General features: G+C 38.9%; 1 protein-coding gene across 2 annotated transcripts; it reads right to left on the bottom strand.

Annotated features, from left to right (window-relative positions):
- Positions 1–21: 21 nt before the first annotated feature.
- LOC132103093 (GRB10-interacting GYF protein 1-like) lies at positions 22–24,240 on the bottom strand. 2 transcript variants are annotated; one of them, XM_059507918.1, is made up of 25 exons: positions 23,943–24,240; positions 17,372–17,905; positions 17,141–17,204; positions 15,528–15,657; positions 11,933–12,028; positions 11,601–11,715; positions 11,404–11,515; positions 10,983–11,176; positions 10,583–10,809; positions 10,379–10,499; positions 9,550–9,741; positions 9,307–9,452; positions 5,629–5,788; positions 5,300–5,514; positions 3,908–4,011; positions 3,702–3,802; positions 3,541–3,611; positions 3,319–3,444; positions 2,808–2,993; positions 2,529–2,701; positions 1,712–1,872; positions 1,299–1,462; positions 1,168–1,215; positions 904–1,039; positions 22–630 (listed from the first exon to the last, which is right to left on the bottom strand). In XM_059507918.1, the coding sequence occupies exons 3-25, from the start codon at positions 17,173–17,175 to the stop codon at positions 563–565; spliced, it is 3,081 nt and encodes a 1,026-aa protein (XP_059363901.1). In that variant the 5' UTR covers positions 17,176–17,204; positions 17,372–17,905; positions 23,943–24,240; the 3' UTR covers positions 22–562. The 2 variants fall into 2 exon arrangements, with proteins under 2 accessions (XP_059363901.1, XP_059363910.1); XM_059507927.1 differs by having other exon boundaries at positions 5,348–5,514.
- Positions 24,241–24,288: the final 48 nt, after the last annotated feature.

Raw genomic sequence — 24,288 nt, 5'->3', positions numbered from 1 at the left:
ATATATATATATATATATATATATATGCATATAAAAAAACAACAGTGTTCGTCTTTAAAGAGAGGATTTGTTTTCTGATAATATCTGAACTAAAACACACAATGGTCCCCCAATCGCCACCATTTCCTCCCAGCACAAACTCCAGTTCTGATTCAACACACAAACACACACACACAGTATATATATGTGGTAATATTTCTGAAGCATACCACATAAATATACAAGTAAATCTTCTCAAAATAGAAAAAAGGAAAAGAAAAAAACCTATCTTAATAAAGTGCATTAGTCTGAGTGTAAGGTGCTTAATGCTGTAAGTGCCAGAACTTTTTCACCCCCCTTCCCCTTAAAACACACACACACAAAAATAAAGTCACACCTGTTCCCCTCCCTGTTGAATTACATTCTTCTATTCCCAGCGCAAAACCCACCCACCCCTAAACCGATACCTTACTCCTGGCTTATCCCCAAAGCCCTCTCCCTCAAAGCAGTGCACATTCGACTTGCGGAGTCTGATTAGGTGGACCCGCGGGTTTAAAGGCCTCGTGTAGCTATTGCTGTGTATTCAGTAATCCTCCACCATCTCCATCTCGTTTAGACCATACCGATCAGGGCCACCATGGAATGAGTACCCTAAAAAATACAGAGAGAGAGAGAGAGACAAATTCAGTTTTCATAGGTTCATGCCAAAATACCAAACAAATCAAACAGCCTACAGTGAATTAAAAGTCCACTACCATTCGAAAGTTTGGTGTTGGTAAAAATGATAACTGATAAATCATAGTCATGATTAACTTGGCCAATATTGTAATCACGATTATTTGGATTAATTGCACAGCTCTACCAGCTAATAAAGGAGTTATTTGTTCTGGAAACAGCTATATGTACACAAGGAAAAAGGGTTACCTAAGATGCTTGGGTCAGAGTGCAGCATCGTGGGCTGTTTCTTCTTTAGCTTTGCTGCCTGTTCATAGACCACACCCCCCTTCCCAGAATGCATTGCCTGGAACAGGGCACTGGGGTTCATTCCTCGAACAGTTTCCTAACAGACAAAGAGTGTGAGAACGAGAAGCAAATATAAGACTTAAAAATCAGATAAACGACTAATGAGACTTGGTTCTGCCCATAATGGGGAAACAAATCTCTGTTGATATAGAGTTGCACTCATACCTGCAGAGAGAAGTTGTTCATGCTAAGTCCAGCCATCTCTTTGGAGAGCTATAAAAGAGGACCAAGATTTGCATTAGGAGTAGGCAAACGCACACAGAAAGACTTGACATCTTCCTGTCTCTCACACACACCTGCTGCTGCTGTCTCTGGTGGTTAGCTTTCTGTTTGGCACGGCGCTCCAGGAACTGTCTGGCGAACTCTTTGGCTTCGACAGTGTCACCCAGGTAGGAGCAGATAAAGTTCAACACTTCATACGGGGACTCCACCTCCTTCAGGTACGCCACAATAGTAGGCACTGTGAACACAAACACACGCTCACATTTTTGCTTAGAATCTCTCAGGCCTGCTAGGCTAATAAGTGTGTTTACGGCACACAAGTCTTGTGTTTGTTTTTACAAACAGTCTAAATTACTTCCCACCATAATCGTCAGCTTCAGCAGATGTTGTCAGAAGAGAATTAGTATTTCAGATTCATTTTTAATACAATGTGACCCAAATGAGACAAAAGCTGGTGTGTGCAAATCCTAAAAGAGAGATGTCTTACCATCCTGGGAAGAGGAGCAGTTACTGGCGGAGGTGTTGAGCGCATGCAGCATCTGTTCACACCAGGTGGTGAAGCCGTCCTGAGACTTCACCCCCTGCAGGAGTTTCAACAGCCGCTCCTCTTCCTCAGTATGTTTACGGCCTCTCATCATGTACTGCTCACTGTAGAAACACAGCAACACCAAGGTCATGGGTTCAAATCCCAGTTCGGTTTACTTTTTGGCAAATAAAAATGATTTGGAGTTGAATAAATATTTCTTATTATCAATGTTAAAAATCCATTTTGCTGCTTAATAATGTTGTGGAAACCACAACGGAGTTTTTTGGCATTCTTTGATGAACAGAAAGGTAAAGAACAGCACTGATTTGAAATTGAAATCTTTTCTATCAATGTAAAAGTTTTTATGCATAAATGCAAACAAAAGATTGTCTATAAAAAGATTGATTTTTATAGACATTTTTAAAAACACTGATTCAGATCGATTTGCTGGTTAACCATTTAGACCATTTTTTTAAACCAGTAGAGATGTGTAAATACTAAATGTGTACCTTGAACTCAAGGTATGTCGCTTTGGATTCAAAAAGCATCTGCTAAATTCATACAATTTAAAGATCTATTATAGATAATCAAATATTTGTATCTACAGATATACAATTTATATCCCTATTATAGAATCTTCTTGGCTTTCAGTAAATATTGTGAAAAGAAATTGTATATTACAGCACTTTTGTGTTTAGGTCTGATTTGCGAATGCAAAAATTGCTCTAGATTTTGGTATATGCCACTGAAACGCTGTTAGCATGTGGTTTGTGTTTACCTCAGTGAGGGACTGCTCCGGCTGTTCTTCAGCCCTATGTTGCTGCGAAGTGCGCTCTGGTTCTTGAGGGCCTCGTCCCAGACTCCCATCCCTCCTCCAGAAGGGCTGCCACCTCCACCCACCTTTCCATCCAAAGATCCAGCTGCTCCCCACAACGAAGAGGCATCACCCCACTGCAGAGCAAGACATTCATAATGCATTTAATTTGGTTTTCAGCACAGCAGTGCGGTTTATGTGTGTGTGTGTGTGTGTGTGTGTGTGTGTGTGTGTGTGTCTTACCCTCTGCTGCTGGACTCTGTGCTGTTGTTTGTGAATTCTTTCAGCCTCCTGCTGGATCTCCAGGAGGTTGTGGGGCTTGGTCTGCTTTCCCAGCCCAGGGATGGGTCCTCCGCTCCAGCTCGACCCAGAGCCTGAGGAACCCTGACGCTGAGTCTGCTGGAGCAACTTCACCAGCAAATCCTGTTGCTGAAAAAAAAAAAAAAAAAAAGTTGAGAAATGAGATGGAGTGTAAGAGAGAAAAATATACAAATATATAGCTATTAAAAAAAAATAATTAAACACCATCATTCAAAAGTTTGGAGTTGGTAAGATTTTCTTTTTAAAATTTGAAAGATGTCTCTTAAACTGCAGTTATTTGGGTGTGTGTGTGTGTGTGTGTGTGTGAGAGAGAGAGATTTATTCCTATGCTGGCAAAGGTGAATTTTCAGAAGATTATTATTATGGTCTCAAATTCATAAAAATAAATAAAAAAAAGACAAAAAAGAGCTGATTTTCCACAAGGCTCTTATACCTGTTTCCTCCTGTAAATCTCCTCCTCCTCTCTCCTTTTCTGCTCTTCTCGCCTTTTCTCATCCCTCCGTTTTCTCTCCTCATCCTCACGCTTGGCCCTGAGTTCAGCTTCTCTCCTCTCATGTAGCTGAAAGACAATAGAATGCAGTGCAATGAGAACAGGAGTCTGAGTCCAGAGCATTTCCTCAGATCACCAGGAGAGGCCATCAGAGGCAACTCTCACCTTCTGAAGCTGTTCTAGAATTGGACCCTGAGTTGAAGAATTCATTAAGTCCCATAGACTGGCCTCACCGCCTGCTCAAGGTAAAGAGGGAGAAACTTCATTTATTTTCAGATGTGAGTGTGAGGGCAAGTTGTTCTTTGAATGTGTTCCTCTGGGTGTACCTGCTGGCTGTGAGGCTGAGGTATGCATGTCCCACATGGACCCTGTATCTGGCACTGACATCGACCTGTTTAACGAAGGCATCATACCCTGCTCTCCACACCTACATGGAGGAAAAAAAAAAAAACCTCAAGAAGTTTGTAACAGTATTAAATACACAAAACGTACTCCGTGACCCTGTCACACAAACACACAAACACGAACTCACCTGTTGATGAGCTGGAACAGCTGCTGTTGCTGGAGTTGCTGGTAAAGAGCCTTGGCAGCAGCTAATTCCTGCTGTTTCTTCAGCCGCTCCTGATCCAGATTACCCTGAAAGACACAGAGAGGGCAGTCACACATTAACCCACAGAAAGATCAAATACATGTTTTAATGAGAGAGAGAGAGAGAGAGAGAGAGAGACATGCATGAGCACATTTGCAAACAGAATATTCACATGTAAGTGCAAGTTGTCAAAACACCAATATAACTAAAATTAAAGATCATATTTATTACATTATTCATATTTAGTGATTAAATACCGGTTTTAACACATAGAAAAAAATAAAATAAAATAAATATCTGTTCTCTACTCTATTCTAGTGTGGTTTAAGAGTTTTTTTTTGTTTTTTTAGCTTAAATGGTACTTACTGAAAATCAGTATGATGAATGCCATGTGCCATGCGAAATGCCACAAAATCAAGAATGCTATTTGTTCATTCTCTTTAACCTTACTGACTGAAGTACAAACATTTATTATGTTTTTACTGGCAAACTTAAATTTATTTTGTAAATGTAAACAAATTTTGATTTTGATGGCTACAACACACACCAACCAAAAAGTTGGAACAGAGACATGTTTAACACGGTCACATCAACTCTCCTTTAATTACAATGTTTAATTGTTTAGGAATTGAGGATACTAATTTTTTACAAAACTTTTTTTTTTTTAGCTTTGCAAGCAATTGTTTTGTCTAGTCTCATTTGATATCAGACTTCAGATGCTCCGCAGTCTGTGATTGTCATAGTCTGATTCTCCTTTTATACCCAAACATGACACCCTCAGCTATCACCAATTCACCTGCTTGTTGTAAACAGTTTCAAAAGAGTTTAATTTGGATATTATATAACCTTTACACTATTATTTTGCCCCGTCCCAACTTTTTTGGAGTGTGTTGCAGCCAAAGTAAAAAAAAATTATATTTACAAAATTATACAGATTCTTGATTTCATCGCATTTTACAAAACGTCCCAATTTTTCTGGAATTGGGTTGTAATTTTATTTTAACAGAAAAAAGGAAAAATGGCTGTCCTAATTTCTTTGCTTTCAAACGTTAAACCATAGCTTTTATTTGAACAGAAGTATAATAAAAATTTAGGACCTACACAAACACTAAAGAATTATTTTGTTTTGCCAATTACAAAATATGTTTATAGTTTTATATTTTGGAAAGTGAGACTTGAATACTTTAATATTTTAAGCCACCCTGCACAAACACACATTTACAAACAAGCTTACTGAATTAAAATAAAAATTAACAGACGGAAAAACTCCATAGAATGCAAATAACCCAATTGAAAATAACACCCAGACATTGACTCTTCCACCCTGAGACTCACGATTGCCCCCCGGGGTGGGTTAGGGCGAGGGTGGGCTTGATTCCTCACCAAGAGGGGCGGAGGGGAGGGTCCAGGGGCGAAAGGCACACGCCCCCACATCTTAATGACATCCCCAAGTGGCTGAAATCCCTCATCACAACCACGTTTAACAAGCAGGTTCATGGCGAAATACCCCGCCTGAAACCATTCACACATCTCCACTGTACTGAAAGGACCTGAGAGAGACAGAACAGACAAAAGACAAGAAAAAGAGACCGTATTAATGGACTATACTCAAAACACTGCTCCATATGCATGAGTTGACCTCCTAAGAGAGAATGCAAGCATACCCTGAATCTCTCCTTGTGGGTCTTTGTAAAACCATTTCATAGCAGAGTCATGGGAGAGAGGAAGAGCAGAGGCTGTGTTTCTGCCCTCCTGGAGAGTCTGGGTGAAACACTCTTCCTCTAGAGATGTGTCCTGGAGCGCTGCCACCATCTTCTCTGCCTCCTACACACATAAATCACCTTCAAAAACTCGCTTCCGCTAAAAGAATTAAAGTGCGCTACAAACAATGCAATTTATCTAAAGAGGAAACATTCTACACTTTTTATAGCATTTTATTAACTATAACTATGGCATTTATGATGTGAATCTACGTTTCTAGAATAAAAACATGCATTATAAATAATTCTAAAAAAAAGCATAAATAATAATTTAGTTTTTAGAATTTTGTTTCTGAAACAAAAAAATATGAATTATAATAGAAAATATAAAATTAGTCAGTTTAGATTTAGTCTATTTATAATGTTAATCCAGGTTTCTAGCACAGAAGATAATTGATTAGAAATAAATTATAATAAAAAATATAAATAGTTGAATTTTACAGGATCAGTTCCCTACCCTCTTCTCTAAGAATTAAGCAAATGGTTTTTACTCTTGTATATTTAAGACCCCTGTATGTAAATAACCTTGATGTGATTGGCTAAAATTTTCACAAATGTGAAATGTTTAACAATGACCTCAACGGGTTGGTGAAGACTGAGCATTTAATAATATAATCAATTCAGTAAATGTTAATTAGGGCTGGGTTTCGATTCAGATGCTCCAGATCGATTCGATTTCGTAGGGCTGTGACGGTTGCCGTGACAACCGCATCACCGCAGTGGTCGGTTGCTACCGCGGTTGTCTACTGCCACCGGCGGTAGTGCACGTGACGTCACAAACTCTATAGCAAGCTTAATACAAAGTTTTGTATATAAGTGCAATGACTGTAATAGTTGCAAATTCTAAGTCTATGGTAATTAACAAATTACCTCAAACACAGCGTTTCCTTTAGATTGGCAGATTTAAGCGCAGGAAAATACAGTTTATGCATTAAGCAAATTAATTTAGTGTTGGGCGATGGATCTTGTTGGGAAAGCAAATACCACATCGCCGATCTGGAGTCATCTGCATTCATGTCACCCATCAGCGTCAGTCCTCGCGATCGCAAATGCTGGCTGGTCAGGTTTGGTGAGGCTTTCTCCAAACTAGCCAAATTCAAACGAGACAGCGATAAATAAAAGATGGTAACAAGAAAAATGGCAACGATTCATATTTTAAAGATAGTGTGCAGATGAGGAGTTACTGAGCTTGCTTGGTGGCGGAAAAGTAAACCGGACGCAACACAACCGCGTTGCGACAGGTTTAGTCTGTCTAGTGTCTATACAGGACATTTGAACTCAGTGTCAGTACCTCACAGACCGGACGGGGATTTATCATGTCGTGTTGTGCAGCATCCAGTGTAGCATCACTGATTATAATGAGTATTTTGTTGCACTGCGTCGCTCGCGTCCGTTAGACAGGGTATATTTAACTTTCTTATTTAGGCTACTTTCTTGTTTAACTGCATTATTTCTTTGATATTTATTTTATTTCAGGCGGCGTTCACTGACAGAAGTGCTCAAATAAACACGAACTGACGAGTTAAATAGGATGTGTTAGATGAGTGAGACAGTGCTGGGCTGATTTCATAGACGTGCATACATATATATAAATATATCCTGTATATAATATATATAAAATATATTACATGCATGTAGGGATGGGACGATAACCGGTTTTATTGATAACCGTGATAAAATGTGCTGAAGGTTAGTAATATCGTTTAAATCGTTTTTTTTCGAGAAGGAATGGCGAAAGTCAGTGACTTTTCTATGCTTTTCTATGCTTCTACACTTTTCATTGTAAGGAAGGAAATGCCACAGAATTTAATCTTTCTTTAAATTAAGTGCATAGAGTTGCTTGTTTTATTAGTTGTTTGTTGATTATTAAATCTAAAACTTGCTGAAATGTTTTCAGTGTGAGCATCAACTATTTTTGAACACTTTCATCTCGTTTCAACAAAACCGTGATAATATTGATAATCGTGATAATTTTAGTCACTATAATCGTGATATTAAATTTTCATACTGTCCCATCCCTACATGCATGCACAGTTTAAGTCAGCTTTAATCACCTTTTTTGGTAATTACATGAATTAACTGACCACGACACTGCTTTCACATAGTTTATTTCACAGTTTGATATGAAAGGATATGCACAAAGGAGGCGCGCACCGGCGCCTTTGAGCACAGGACCGTCCGCGCTCGCTTAACTTGCACCTGATAATAAAGTGAAGTGGAGCGCGTGTCTGAAACGTCTCCTGTTCAGTCATTCTGCGACTGAATAAATTCACTTCTTGTCATGAGAAAAAGTGACAGAAGCAGCAGTTGTGTTAAAGCCTGTGTTATACTTTCCGCATGAGCAATCCGGACGCATGCACGGCCAGCGCGGACGCAGACTTCTTCAATTTATACTTCCGAATGCGCACACTGATGGTCCGCTCTGCAACAAACAATTGCCCAGAATTATTGCAGATCGCTGTCTTTATATTCTTTATTGACGGATTGCACAGGTTCGATTGGCAATGGGCTTCTTCACACTGCCTGAACATGTGCAATTGTGTTTTTGAAGCCTACGGTCGTCTGCTCAGAGCCTCGGCACACACTCTCCGATGGCGATTTTTAAGTCACGCCTACCTAGCGGTCCATAGCGGACTCACGGACGCAGAAAGTATAAGAGGCTTTAAGATGCAGTCTGTAAGACGCGCACGGGAGCATGACCCGACGCGCGACATTGCAGAAAATGTGCGTTCACAAATGTATTATTGATCCAAATATGGAAAGCACTTTCAAATTTAATAATGAGATTCTCTCCAGAGATGTTTTGCCACATTTCTTCAAATAAGGATGATTGCTGCGTAGTATATGGTGTTTCCATTTGCTTGAACTTCTTCAAGTGAGTTGCGGGGCTCTTCTTCAAGTGATACTGCGACTATTCTTGTTTTGTATGTGTTCAGTCGCTGGCATTCTCCACATTTATTTTTTTCTCCCTTTTACCGAACTAATGGCTGTTGATGACTATTTGAATTGAATTCTGCCAAAGTGCGCACTTGTATGTGTTCATAATGTTACGTAAGTAAGTCTGCTCATGTCTGAAAATAATTAATGAAAAACAAAATAATTTCACATAAAAACATTAGGCTATAGCTTATATTTCTTTAGTAGCCTACATTTTTTTCAATTAATGTAAAAAATAAAATAAATTTTAAAGAAGTTTCGTTTGTGTGTGTGTGTGTGTGTTCAGCATATGGTGGGCCGCATTTGAATTCGTGACGGGCCGTGGGTTGAGAACCACTGCTTTTGAATGAATGAATGAATGACAGGTTCGTTGGTAACATCGCACAAGGCACATAAGAGGGTGACATTTAGTGGAGAAGATTTGTAATAAGATTAACACTAATCTTACGTTCAATATCTGCAGAAATAAATATGGTAAAAAAATCGATTCATGTCCTTTGAGAATCGATTTTGAATCGACCACATTTAAAAAAACGATTAATCGAAAAATCTATTTTTTTTTTACCCAGCCCTAATGTAAATATTAATATATATGAGATAATCAGTAGGACATCTGTTACTCTCAGAACTTGTTTTCTGTGGTACCTGTTGCAGGTGCTTCATGCCCTCATCGTCCTCAATATCCCCCCTCGGTGGTGGGAGATCAGTAGCAGCAGAGGACAAAGAGGGAGGCGATGAAGGCAGACTGGAGGAGGCACTGGGGCTCAAATCTAACATGGCCTCTAATAACACTACAAAAAAAGACAGTACACAAGTGAAGCATCATGCATCTATACAGCTACAAGAAAAAAAAAAGAAAAAAAAAGAGGAAAAAAAACACCCTTTTACCTTCACTTGGTAGTTTGTTGGGAATGGAGGGGGCAGGCTGAAATTTCTCCAGGCCAGAGGGGGCAGCAGAGGGCACAGCCTCAGTGACAGGAGGAGGAAGAGTTGGAGGGAGAGGAGGAGGAGAAGGAGGAGGAGGGGAAGGAGAACCAGGTTTCACTTCAGTTTCAGACACTGGAGCAGAATCAGTGACATCTGTAGAAAGAGACAAGAGAGAGTGAGTGATGAAATCAATGGAACACAGATATCTTTAAAAAATACATCTACCGTATTTTTCGGACTATAAGTCGCACCTGAGTATAAGTCGCATCAGTCCAAAAATACGTCATGATGAGGGAAAAAACATATAAGTCGCACTGGACTATAAGTCACATTTATTTAGAAGCAAGAACCAAGAGAAAACATTACCATCTACAGCCGCGAGAAGGCGCTCTATGTCTTCAGGGTAGACTACAGGAGCACTGAGCAGCATAGAGCGCCCTCTCGAGGCTGGAGACGGTAATGTTTTCTCTTGGTTCATGTCTCTTAGTTCATTTCTCTTGGTTCATGTCAAATTAATTTTGATAAATAAGTCGCACCTGACTATAAGTCGCAGGACCAGCCAAACTATGAAACAAAGTGTGACTTATAGTCCGGAAAATACAGTATTTAAAATCATATTTCGATTAAATGCACAATTTTTTAAAAACTCCACAATCCAACTTCACAGAAGTGTTTAAAGTGTATCTATGTACAACAAAATTATTCAGTCTGTTCCTCACATTAAGCAATCGTATACATTTTTGCAAGAACTGTGATTTAAGAATAACATTTATTCAAGTTTTGTTCCCACCCTTCTCGCTTTTTTCAGCTCCAGAGTCATTTTTCTTCTCTTGATAAGCACTGTCCTCCTCCTCATCCTCCAACCCCTGGAACTCAAACTCCTCTTCTGGAATGGGGTCTTTCGGGTCCTTCTAAGATAACAGAAGAGGGGAAAGAGTAAAGAACAGAAAACCATAGATAAGAAGTCATTAGAGACTTGATCTTATGGTCTCACCTTAATAGACATAAACGCTCCAGAAGAATCAAAGGTTCCCATTTCTCCATCTTCCTCATCTGTGCACCACTCTGGCAGACCATCTCTCTCATCCTCTGCTCCCTCGCTGCCTGCTCTCCTTCTGCCTCCCTCACTCCCTCCATCCCGGAAGTCGAAGTCAAACTTCCTGCGGCGAACTTCACCTGGACCAGAATGCTCCCGCCAACCAGCTGAGCGAGGACCACCATCTAGGAAGAAGCAGCACAAGTTTATACACTACCATTCAAAAGTCTGAGCTCAGTAAAATTGTGAAATATTTGAAAAAAAACTTTTTGTCATTATCTTGTCACTTGATGTTTTTTTTTTTTTTGTTTGGTCAAACTATTCCTTTTAAATGGCAAATGTAAACGTGTACTGTTACCATCTCTTCGTGAACCGGTGAGTCTCCAGCTGACACCAGTCTCTCCTGCGTCCTCCTCCTCCTGTTCCTCTCTCAGTATGCGCCAGTTGTCACTATCAGAGCGCATGAACTCCTTTCTGCCACCTGGAACCCCCTCCTCGAAACCCAGGCGCACAGCTTCTCTCCGCAGAGGTTTCTCAAAACGTCTTTCACCTCTGCAGAATAAAAAGAGATAGAGGCTTATCAAGATGCTTTATAACAGCTATCTAAATCTAGACTGTATGCTGATGAAAGGATTTTTATATTCGTTGCAACAAGAGCTAATGCAACAAACTGAGATCATATTTCATAGAATTACTTTTTAAAACTGACTTAAAATAAACAACTAGAAGGAACGTAATCACGCAATTTAGACTAAATAATATAAAATAATTGAGAATACCTGTCATCCCAGCTCTGACTGCGATGCATCTCTCGAACGCTACGACCAAAACCGCCCTCTACTTCCTCACTGCTTCTTTGGTAGAATCCGATCTCTCCTCCTCTTCCTCGACCTAAACGCACAGCATGACATAAACTTCAGCATCTCCGTCAATACAGTAATAATTTAAACGCATGTACACAACTAGATCAACTTGCCTCGACCGCCTCTCACGCTGCCTCTACCTCGGTTCACCCCGGCTGGGACGGCCCCACCCCCCTTACCCATAAGCCTCAGCACAGCCACACTGTTGACAGACATGGAGAAGTTCCTCTGCAAAGAGAGAACACACATGAAACCATGACCACACCAAAAACCGCAAAATCTGTGGAGATAAAATCATTATAGTGCCGAAGGCATTTTTCATATAAGGGAGTGTTTATGGTTTCTGAAAAATATGCTCGCCCCACCTCTTTCAGGATAGTGTGTGTGATGCATGTCTAATCAGCAACAAGCTCAAAATGCCAGACGCTAATTGTGTGCCTCTCACCTGCTCCTCTTCAGTGAGAGCCAACAGTGCCAGTGGCTGTTGAGGCTCATCCTGCAGAATAGCAGCAAACTCTTTACCCTGCATTTCTTCAGGGACCTGAAAACACACACAAGACTATGACTCACTCTACTCTGGCAAATGTTGGACTCAAAAAAATCAGAAAAATTTAAGTCTGGAAAGAAAAACATTTGAAATGTACAAGAAGTCTGGACTGTGCTGACCTGAGTCAGGTTTAACCCATCAACATTCTTCTGAAATATTTTGTACAGCACATTTTTTTTGTATGTCCAAAAGGCATTTTGTGGCCTTATAAGGGCACAGCATCATAAGCGCTTCTGCCCTATAAGGAACTGTGATTATTCAAGGGTTAAGTTTGCGCAATGCTGACATAGCTTCCTATAACAGACACTAACTAGCCAACCTTTAGACATAATCAAATCAACTTGCCAAAATAAGAGAAAAATCTAAACATTTCAAGGTTCCCTTTTAAAAGCCTTTTTAGATTAGTATTTTTTCTCAATACCAGTCCAACGCAGAGACTCTGGAGTGCCTGGATTTCTTGAAAATGCTTTTCAAACACTAAAAGTGTAATTACAACAAATATCCATGCTTGATTAGTGCATACTGAATATTTCTTCTGCAATAAAAAAACATGGTAAATTATTATCTTAAGGCACAGTTTCTGCAGTCTATTTTTGTTGCAACAGAGCTCTGGAGCTGCCGTTGCCCGTGGAAACCTTTATGATTTGTGTCAGTACTGGTAAGAAATGTTTTGCATTTTAAAGTCGACCAGTGGAAACATGTACTAGACACATATTGCGTGTTAAATCTCAGGCCATGTGAACGCCACAAAAGACATCCATTAAAGGGACCTGCAAAAGGTCCCTCAACAATCACTGTGTACATGAAACACTTATAGAGTGACATTTACAAACACACAGAAAGATCAACTGTCCGAGTATCTAATAACATTATCATATAAAGCAAATTACATTTACAAAAGTAAAGAGATCAACTCAATGACCCAATGTCACTCAAAATACTCTTGTTCGTTCTTTGGAATTAACAACAACAAGAAAAAGTTATTTAGCAAAATTTCCAGTCTGCCCTCTTCCATTTAAAGGTACAGGTTGTATGACCTGCCACTAGGGTTGGGACAACGCGTCGAGGTCATCGATGACGTCGATGTATGCAAAATATGCGCATCGATTCGTCGACCTATTTTTTATTTCTCTAAAAAAACGTTTGCAAAACGTTTACCTTATGTGCGCTGAATATACGCGATGGCCGGATCAACATTCTGTTCAACGTTATATAACCAATCCAGGGGTTTTTCTGCATTGATCTTTTTTTTTTTTGGCGGCTGTCAAAGCCTTATTTGATCGGTGAGTGATGTAGAATGACTGTGCTGCGCCTGACAGGGCGCGTACGAGAGAGAGCCCCGGCTGTGCGCGCACACTCACAGTCTTCAAACAACACGAGCGCTTCTTGCTCTCTCTCTCTCCCTCGTGCATATTAATCAAAATCATTAAACACGATAGAAAAAGGGCGAAACACCCAAGTTTCATGCGCTCTCGTGCACTCACAGTATTCAAACTACACGAGCGCTGTCTTGCTCTCTCTCTCGCTCTCTCTCTCTCCCTCATGCATATTAACCGAAATCATTAGACAAGATAGAAAAAGGGCGGAACGCCAAAGTTTCACGTGGAGCATTCAGAAAAAAAAATTTTCTACATGACAGGCTGCTGGCTCCCACTGTTAATTTTTATTTTTTGGAAAAGCACTCTCTGTATTATTAGCTTAAAGCCCTAAAGTTTACATTGGTTACTGTATTCTTTCAAATGGTCTAAACAAGTATTTTGGGTGAACTTTTTTATTGAATGCTAGACATCAAGTTGTTGTTATTTTCATCTGAAAGAAGAACTTTTTTTCAGTAAGCTAGGCCCTATGTGTTCAGTAAGCTTGTTTCAGTAAGCTATGTGTTTTCAAGGCTTCAAGGTTTTATTAAATGCTATCTCTATACAATTGCAAAGTAATGCATTCTTAGTCAGTCTTTTATTTAGTAATTTTAAGAGCAATAAACATATATTGCAATGTTAAGGAATTCATGTTTTTTTCATTCAGATATGTAAATCAACATGTATAAATTGTTAGTAGTCAATTAATGGGGAGATAATCGAAATTGAATCGGTCTGGAAAAATTAATCGTTAGATTAATCGATGCACCGAAAAAAATAATCGCTAGATTAATCGTTTAAAAAATAATCGTTTATCCCAGCCCTACCTGCCACTAGAGGGTGCACTACCAAAACAATAACAATCGCATGGTTTGATGACGCTAAGAAGGAGCGAATGATGGGATTTGTTGTCTTCTACCCAACCGCTGACGGCCATCAATCAGACGGAAAGATAAATCATGGATTTAACGCGAGTTCAACGATTTGAGCGAGTAAATTACATACAAAGTCAATGCAAAGATGCAATCAGACTATGGATCAGACGCATCCTTGTGTGGGTCTAGAGATGCGATGCCCCGCGTTTGGCGTGTATGCCCCATAATACTAATCTTGTTGATCGATATAATAGCATAGGTTTTCTGTAAAGATACGGATCAAAACAGCTCACCTGTCGAGTAAAACACAAGCGAGATCGGCATCTCTTTCTAGTTGAAGTTTGTCATGAAGCTACTTCCTCATTTGTCCACGACACTGTTGTCATGTGGTTTCTACGTCAGTAAAGGCGGTTACAAAGGGGAACTAACGTCATTGACAGGCGACAGCACTGCCCCGTGTCACGGTTTAGAATGGGAATTTTCTCATGATTTACAAGTAGTTGAAAGCTTTAGAGATATTGTTAGTAATCAGCTGGACAAAATATATAACACTAGCCTAGTGGTTTTTGGATATCTTACTGCAAATATCTTACAAATTGTACCTTTAATGGCTGTGAATAGAGATCAAGGTCTGTAGAGCGCCAAAAAATACAGCAAGTTAACATTTAAGCAGCCCATAAATTTTTGCGAGTTGCATTTGAAGTTTTGTATCAAAAACTGACCTAAAGTCTTTACTTCTATATTTGTATGTATCGTTACCACTTCCATTGTATGGAAAAATGCAAAGACAAATGATAAATCAGTATGTGTTCCACAGAACAAAAACTTGTTTTGAGCAACATAAGGGTTATTACAAATACTTTTTATAAAACTGACTGACCAATACAAGTTTTCCCAGCGGCTGATGTAGATACCAATACCTAAAGACCAGGGCAACCGACCACCAATGTAGAACAATGTACCACCAGCAATTGAGATGAAGACAACATTCTCATTATAAAAACTTGATTTATAGAAATCATTTAATTATTATTTAACAGCTGTTAGCTGATTGAAATCACCCAAGCAGACGTGAACAACTGATGCCTTTATTGGCAGATCACTTGGCTAAATAAATTTAAAATAAAATACGTTTAATAAACAATCCCTCTTATGTCAAGAGGTAAAGATGCAGGTACAATCATTGCAAACTGAATGCTGGGATATCACCTAGACTTATAATAGGCCAACACAAACCAGAATTGTTTTAAGGCATTTTCCCACCTTGTTGTCCTTGACATAAAGTGCTAGCATCTCCTCTCGCCCATAGCGGTATTCGGCCAACTTGTACTTTGGCATAGCAGGAGAGGCAGGAGGGGAAGACACATTGCCTCCACTGGAAAGTGCACGGAGCCTGAGAGAGAGAGAAAAAATCATTAAGCAGCAACAATGTGGAAGCTTCACTGAGAAATACTCGAATCCTGTCTACCATCCAAAGATGGCCCTGTCAATGTTGACTCTACATCCTGCTTTATTTAGGACTTCCCTTTTCCAAGGAAATGATGCTGAAGCTTGTACTGATGCTTGGGCAGGGGAAACAACCTTAAGAACTAAAAAAAAAAAAAGCTAGAAGTTATGCCCAAAAAATCAATATCACTTAATTTACAACTACACTACCTTTAAAAAAATTTTTATTTATTTTTATTTTAAGAAATTAATACTTTTATTCAGCAAGGATGCATTAAATTGATCAAAGGTAACAGCAAAGGGGCTGGAGTTGCTGTGTCAGATACTGTATATAAGAACTGTGCTTACACTGTAAATAGCTCTGCTGATTGAAATGGAAGCAATCTGGTTTTGTTGTGTGTCAGAATCGCCGTGTGTTTTTGTCTGACGAATCTACTTGGTGCTGACATTATCTCGCCCCCAGCATTTGACGTCAGCAGTTCCTGATTCAAGTCCAGCAGCTTTTAGGGGCCAATGCAATGTTGTTTTTCCAGACTGAAAGCACTTTTCAGCAGTGGAAACATGTAAAAAGGCACAGGCTGAGGCACCTTGTTGGTGGGAAGGGGTTTCAGAGCTGTGGGTGGCTTTGTAAACTTTACATAAATACTACCCCACGGAGATAAGCTGATGAAGAAAGCTTTAAGGAAGCATACCACCCCTGCATTGTACATGTCAAACCCAGGAATTCACTTCTGTTGGCCGGGGACCAAGAGAGAGAACCAAGCAAATACATGGGGAAAGTAAAGAGCAGTGCTGAGGAAAATACTTTAAATTGAGTAGCTCATAGCATGGTAAGATAGTTTTAAAGCTGACTGCATTGAAGTGGAAACTGATACAGCATAGACTACCATTAAAAGCTTTGGGTTCGTTAAGATTTTATATTTTTTTTAGGTTTTTGAGGAAACTTTAATATTTTTTTTTTATATTTGAAAAAGTAAAAAAAAAAAATAACAGCATTTATTTAAACTTTTTTTTGACATTATAAATGTCATAACTGTAACTTTTGATCAATTTAATGCATCCTTGAATAAAATTATCACTTTAAAAAAAAAAAAAGACCACCAAACGTTTGAATGCTAGTGTGTGAGGGGGAAGACATTCTATGAGAGTGCTTGATTATGGCCTCAGAGCTGTACATGTAATACATGGCAAAAAGTAACAACTTAGCCTTTTGTCACTTAGCCTTAAGTAGCTTATTACCAGAAAATATAGTGAGGTAATAACATTACTGCTTGCCTTTCATTTCTCCAAGAGTGATAAAGAATGTAATAGAAAAAAATTCCCAAAAAAAGCAATGAAAAACAAATGTACAAGAAAATCGGAAAAAGAAAAGGAAGGAAGATCTGGCAACAAGTGAAGGAGACACAGAAATAGAAAAGAAGGGATTTTACCATTCTGGGCCAAAGTTAAGTGTTTCAGCAGTCATATTCTTCCTTCCTTCTCAGAGGTGAAAGTCTACAAACAAAAATACCTGAGCATGAGTATGCAACGCATTGAAAAATGCCACAAGCATACTTCTGTTCATAAGTACACACAGATACTTTATTACACAGTGTAATGCACACACGATTGACAGACATATCAATACAAGCAAACACAGCCTGTTCATATGTTATTCTTACCCTGTCCAGGGGAGTGGCGCAGGCAAGACTAGGCTGGACCAGGTCTGAGTGAGAGGGCTGAAAAGTTGTGTGTGTGTGTGTTTCAAAGTAGCCAACTTAAGAGAGACTAGGGTTATAGCTGCCTTATTCAGGGTGTGTGTGCAGGAGAGCAGAAACACAAAAGTTCAGACACTGTAAGAGCTCTCTTGTTCACAGCCAATGAAAATAAAACCAAAAAAATAATAATAATAATAATCAAGCCCGCCTAAAATGAGTAATACCTGTTGGACTGCAAGCTGCAGAGCTTTGATACTGATGTCTAAAGTCGATCGACTACAAGAAACAAACAAAATAGACCAACAGACAAAAAAAATAAAAAGAGTCTAACTTGTTGATAATACCGCTGCCAGAAGCAGATATGAACCCAATAAGCTTCTTTCTATCTCTATTCGTGTGTGATTTTAAAACTTTTTTTGTTGTACTGGCAATGCTGTATGGACCAGGTCCCAGCTGGTGTCCCCGTCCTCACGCCGACAATCCCTCTCCCTCCTTTATCTGCAGGAGAAGATAAGAAATGAACACAGGCTATAACTGAAGCCATTAAAGCAGAGAAAAGGGGGCAGTGCACTAGCGTTACTTCAGTATTACATACCCCAATATAGATGTTATTAATATTCTGAATAAGCTTTTATTTTTATATTTTCAATTTTCATTATAATTGTAGTTATATTTTTAGTAATTGTTATGTGCCTACCTCTTTGTTTAAATACTACCATTTAGTTTTTTATATTAATTGTTTTTTTTTTTTAGCTTTGTTTCAATGAACAAAAGTGTTTTGATAGTTTTTAGTTCTAGCTTTAGTTAACTATAGTAACCCTACAGTGCCCACTGCCCTACATGCTCCTGTGATAGTATCATATCAACTTAAAGACCAAGGGTACATGAAAATAATCTCTCTCCATTTTATAATATTCTGAAAGATATTTTCTTTAAAAAAACAGGGCCACAAACAAACCATGCCTTAGGAAACATATAGTAACATATGTTCATTTGTGGCAAAGTTTACCAAAACACTTTTGGAAAGGGGAAGTGTGCGTAACTTCCTTTGCAGGTAGAGTTAGGCAAAAATCTTTCTAAATTATTGACACTGCGCAACTAAAATAGTTATTGTAATCAGGACAACATGGAGATGGAAAAGAAACATCCCAGGGGTTTAACAGCACCCATAGATGTCATAGCAACAGAAATATCTAAGCAACAGAACAAACCCTTGAGAATAAACAGAATTGACTGGGGGAGTTGGGCTCCTTAAAGTACAATGAGAATATATGTCATGTCAAGAAAGACACATGTAACTTCAACTGCACTTACAAATACACCAGTTTGCATGAGAAAACTCATAATTCATCATGGGACTAAAGCATTTGCAATGTCCATGTGAACAGCTACCAAATAACAGCAAACTGCTCAAGTCCGAAAGGACAAGACGACCCCCTTGTTTCATGCATTGAATGCACTAATAAAACTACACAATCACAAAAGCATATTTATTTTATTTTTAAGGATATTAACTTGTAAGATCAACTAATAAGGGTATTTTTACTGTCCTTTCAACGCCGTTCAGTTTGTTGCAGTCTTAAAGTCTGTAACAAATGAAATACAATTTGCAAGTACATGAATACTGCATTAATTGACATTTCTTGATTTGAAATGCTCATAAATATATTTCCAGTATGTTTTATTTGTAACAATCATCAGTCGAGTGTTTGAGATAAATCCTTCTGTGAGATTATGTGGCCTCTTACACAGAGTAAGGCAAGCAACATATTTCATAGTATTCTAAGCAGTGATTAAAGTTATGCTGATTAGCATTGCACTATTATATACTTTATTATTATTATTATAACAAAACTTTTAAATAAGATGAACACAGATAATTTATATATTGTCATAGTCATTTGCTTATTAGTCAAGTTGAATCAATGAAAGCGGTTAAATCTTCTGTTTATTCAGCAACCGCTATAGAGATTTCCTGATTTCTTCTGAGGGGCATATTAAATCAAATGTAAAAAAAATGTAATTAATGCATTTAGCGGACGTTTTTATCCAAAGCGACTTACAGTGCATTCAGGCTATCAATTTTTACCTATCATATTTAAAGTTTTCGTATCTGTAATTGAGGTGACATTTCCACGCCCCAAAGCGTGATGCTTACCAAATCGATCTGTGATTGTTTGTTTGACATGTCGGTCAAACAGCCTCATGGGTGGGCCTTGGCCAATGAAAGCTGTCATGAATTCCAGATCTTCAAGTCTGAAGGTCTGGCTACACGAGACTACTAATCACGTAACCAAGCTTTACTAACAGATATGCATGCCAATCGCAGCTTCTGCCTTTGTGATTTAATTTAAATTAATCGTGCAGCCCGAGGAAAGGCCACGTGTGACATAGGCGGAAGTACACTATCCAGTGTTTACAAGTGTGAAAAAGGAGGGCCGTTCAAAAGTTGTTGTATGTTGACTTTAGGGCTGGGTGATATATCGAATATTAGCGATAATATTGCAATAATTTTGATGACAATTTAAAATTTGAATATCGAATATTTCAAATTCAAGCATACTTTCCCAAAATAACGCGCCGAACGTCCAAAAACAGAACATGCTATTGGAAACTGCTTTACACTCCTCTATGCGAGTGCGGTTGCCAGATTTCAAGAGTTCAAATCCCCAAATCAGAGTTTCGCTGTTACATAGATACAGTTTCTTACTGGTGTATTGCTTATTTTAATTAGGGCTGGGATAAACGATTATTTTTTAAACGATTAATCTAGCGATTATTTTTTCGATACATCGATTAATCTAACGATTAATTTTTCCAGACCGATTCAATTTCGATTATCTCCCCATTAATTGACTACTAACAATTTATACATGTTGATTTACATATCTGAATGAAAAAAACATGAATTCCTTAACATTGCAATATATGTTTATTGCTCTTAAAATTACTAAATAAAAGACTGACTAAGAATGCATTACTTTGCAATTGTATAGAGATAGCATTTAATAAAACCTTGAAGCCTTGAAAACACATAGCTTACTGAAACAAGCTTACTGAACACATAGGGCCTAGCTTACTGAAAAAAAGTTCTTCTTTCAGATGAAAATAACAACAACTTGATGTCTAGCATTCAATAAAAAAGTTCACCCAAAATACTTGTTTAGAGCAATTGAAAGAATACAGTAACCAATGTAAACTTGAGGGCTTTAAGCTATTACAGAGAGTGCTTTTACAAAAAAAAAAAAAAAAAAACAATTAACAGTGGGAGCCAGCAGCCTGTCATGGAGAAAAAAAAAAATCTCAGAATGCTCCATGGGAAACTTTGGCGTTCCGCCCTTTTTCTATCGTGTCTAATGATTTTGGTTAATATGCACGAGGGAGAGAGAGAGCAAGACAGCGCTCGTGTAGTTTGAAGACTGTGAGTGGGCGATCGCGCGTGAAACTTTGGTGTTTTGCCCTATTTCTATCGTGTTTAATGATTTTGATTAATATGCACGAGGGAGAGAGAGCAAGAAGCGCTCGTGTTGTTTGAAGACTGTGAGTTTGCGCGCGCAGCCTGGGCTCTCTCTCGTACGCGCCCTGTCAGGCGCAGCAGTCATTCTATTCTACATCACTCACCGATCAAATAAGGCTTTGACAGCCACCAAAAAAAAAAGATCAATGCAGAAAAACCCCTGGATTGGTTATATAACGTTGGACAGAATGTTGATCCGGCCATCGCGTATATTCAGCGCACATAAGGTAAACGTTTTGCAAACGTTTTTTAGAGAAATAAAAACAGGTCGACGAATCGATGCGCATATTTTTTGCGTCTACATATTTTTTGCGTCGACGTCATCAATGACCTCGACGCGTTGTCCCAGCCCTAATTTTAAGCAAACTGGCAACCATGCTCATGCAAACGCTCGTTCCTGATTGCAGAAGTGCCTTTGCAGATGATCTGAAAAACAAACAAGCTGGAGTTTAGTGATCTAAATGAAAGCCGGTTTGTGTTCCGTCATGAGATCTCGACTGTATTGTTTGCGATTGTGGTCATTGTATAAAAGCAATGTATAAAAGCACTAACTCAATTGCTGTTGTGAATAGAGAAACTTGGGCTATGGCTATGTGGAATTACTATTAGGAATTTCACTGTTATAATATTTTTCATTTGTTTCACCAGTTCCTATAATATAGACTGATATGTGCTACAGCACATAGCTCCCCATCTGAGAGTGTTTTTAGTGCCAGTGGGAACATAGTTTTATGCCACAGAACTTCTCTTAAACCAGAGACAGTAGACAGACAAACTTGTGTTCTTAGCTAAAAACTTGTAAAAAAATACATATCCCAGTTTAATTTTACGTTAGTTCCCCCAAATGCACAGTGTAAATTGTGAATTGTATTCACTAAAAAAAAGTTGACAGAACACACTTTCTGTGCTTGTTTTACACTACCTGAGTCACATATACATGTGTTCAGTTAAAAACCAGTAAGTGATCACTTAGTTTAGATTTTTTTTTTTATTTAAATGCAAATGCAAACATATTGAGATATGTATCGAATATCGTAAAAATTGACAATATCAAGACACTTCATCTAGGAAAAAACATGACCTATCCAATGTGATTGCGTAATGTGTGAAGTCATGGACGTGCATCACAGAGCTAGTGCAAGCAGGGCCGCTGCTGGCCAAATGGGTGCCCTAAGCAGGATTGTATTGTTGTGCCCCCCTTCCTCAAATATGATGATGGAAAAAAACACCTACTATAGGGGTGAAAATAGAACTTTAATCAAATAAAAAAGTAAATGAATAAATTGTATTATTTACAAATTACAATTGTAGCTCTCGACATTTACCTATGGCTATAACTTTATTATGACTAATTTATTTTATAGTCTCAAGCATTCAGCATAATTTGCGGTTACCATGGCTACAAGAACCATGATTTGTGGTGTTATTGTTAAAACCATGGGTAATTTTCGTAAGAGAACCTGAAAAAAAAAAAAAAAACTTTCACAGGAATGTGCCTGAAAGTGATAAACAGGCCTCGTTTTTACCTAAATGATTTATAATTTATTTTAATATATATATATATATATATATATATATATATATATATATATATATATATATATATATATATATATATATAAATCTATAAGGTGTGCATTGTAGCTGACACAAAACATAAATGAACACATTACAATTGTTTGATGACTACAAGTCTTTCTCCTTCAAATGCTATTGAGCTTCAAATTTGCGTTTGAGTCCTTGTGAAAACGTAGCATAATTTCCATATGATTTACAGTTTGTTTTAATAAATATCAACATTCAGCCGCAAACATGAGGTGGGAGCGGTTGCGAGCGCGGATGGGAGAATGGCGCATGTTTTTTCCTCTTTTTTGAGCAACTGCGATGGTGGCAGGGGATGGTGCACCCTCTGGGAGTTGGTTCCCTACGCAGACTGCGTATTCTGCGTATAGGGAGCGGCGGTAGGCTACTGAGTGCAAGACGAGCATTTGGGGTTAAAAAGTTTTTTTTTTTTTTATTTAGAAAAAGACTGATGGTTTCGCTAGATAAGACCCTTATTCCTCGGCTAGGATCGCGCAGAGCCCTTTGAAGCTGCACTGAATCTGCAGTTTGGACCTTCAACCCATTGAAGTCCATTAAATGGAGAAAAATCCTGGAATGTTTTCTTCAAAAAGCCAAATTTCTTTTCGACTTAAGAAAAAAAGTCACGAATAGTCTTGGATGACATGTGGGTGAGTAAATTATCAGGAAATTGTAATTTTGGAGTGAACTAATCCTGTGGAATGAATAACTTTTCGTCTCACAGGTGAAGTCCTCGATTCACCCCAGATGCTCATGATTCTCGACTCATTGCGAATCTGACTGTTCTCTAGCTGATGACTCGACAACCTTTCAGACAGATTCGGTTAGTGAGTTCAATCGAATCACCGAAAAGATCCGACTCAAAACAACGAGTCGTTCACGAATGGGACGTAACTACTAACTAACAACTCGCCATTAGGCCAGAAATATACAGTTTCCTCGAGCTCAACGCAAACATACGCCCAGAAAAAAAGGACTAACGTTATTTTGTAAGACATGCGAGATGTCGGTTATTAATACTTCTCGCGTGAAATGAAAAAGACCACTTCTGGTGTCGTTTCACAACTGATTGGAGGAGGTTTGAGGGGCGTCGCGTTCACAAGGAGGGGGTGTGCGTGTGCATGTGCGTGCCCTGCCTGCACACCCCTCCCCCCCTCCTGCCCACGCGGCGCCCCTCCAAACTCCACTCCGCTGCTTCCCGTGGCCTTCAACCTACGGCCACAGCTGCCTTACCAAACACAAAAAGCCTCACAGCTTAAAACAGCACCATTTATTCCCACACACCCAAACGCTGGCCACTTAACGTTTCTTATGCACTAATATGCATTTGCTGTTCCACTGTCCTTCCCCTTTCAAATTCGCACGAAACTTAACTCAACACCCATCTGCCATTAACGCCTCAGACATTCAAGGAGAGAGAGGTACACAGTTGCTGACCGTCTTTCTGGAGCTGTCGATGCGATTTTACTGTCCAAGTCACCCCGTCAAACTCGACGATTTTCACTATGGATTCATGTGCAGTTGTTTGTGTTCCGTGCTCCTCCTCGAGAATCGTGCTCCGTGTTTACTGTTGGTTTGCTCTCTCTCCCTCTCCAATGGTCGGTGCGTGTTGATGTCTAGTACGCTCTTGTTGTTTGTGTTTTAGGGAAGATGGCTGTCCTACTCGGTCAGACCACGTGACCAAAGTGTCGCGTTGCTTTTAGAGGAGCGTGAAGATACTGACCCCTGTCGAAAGATTTGTCCAACTATAGCCTGTAAGTGCCTAAATGATAACAAATACATT

Source organism: Carassius carassius, chromosome 2, assembly GCF_963082965.1.
Source record: "Carassius carassius chromosome 2, fCarCar2.1, whole genome shotgun sequence".
In the NCBI taxonomy this organism is placed as follows: domain Eukaryota; kingdom Metazoa; phylum Chordata; class Actinopteri; order Cypriniformes; family Cyprinidae; genus Carassius; species Carassius carassius.
The sequence above is the reverse complement of the archived record's forward strand: the minus strand, read 5'-3'. Positions and strand labels throughout refer to the sequence as shown.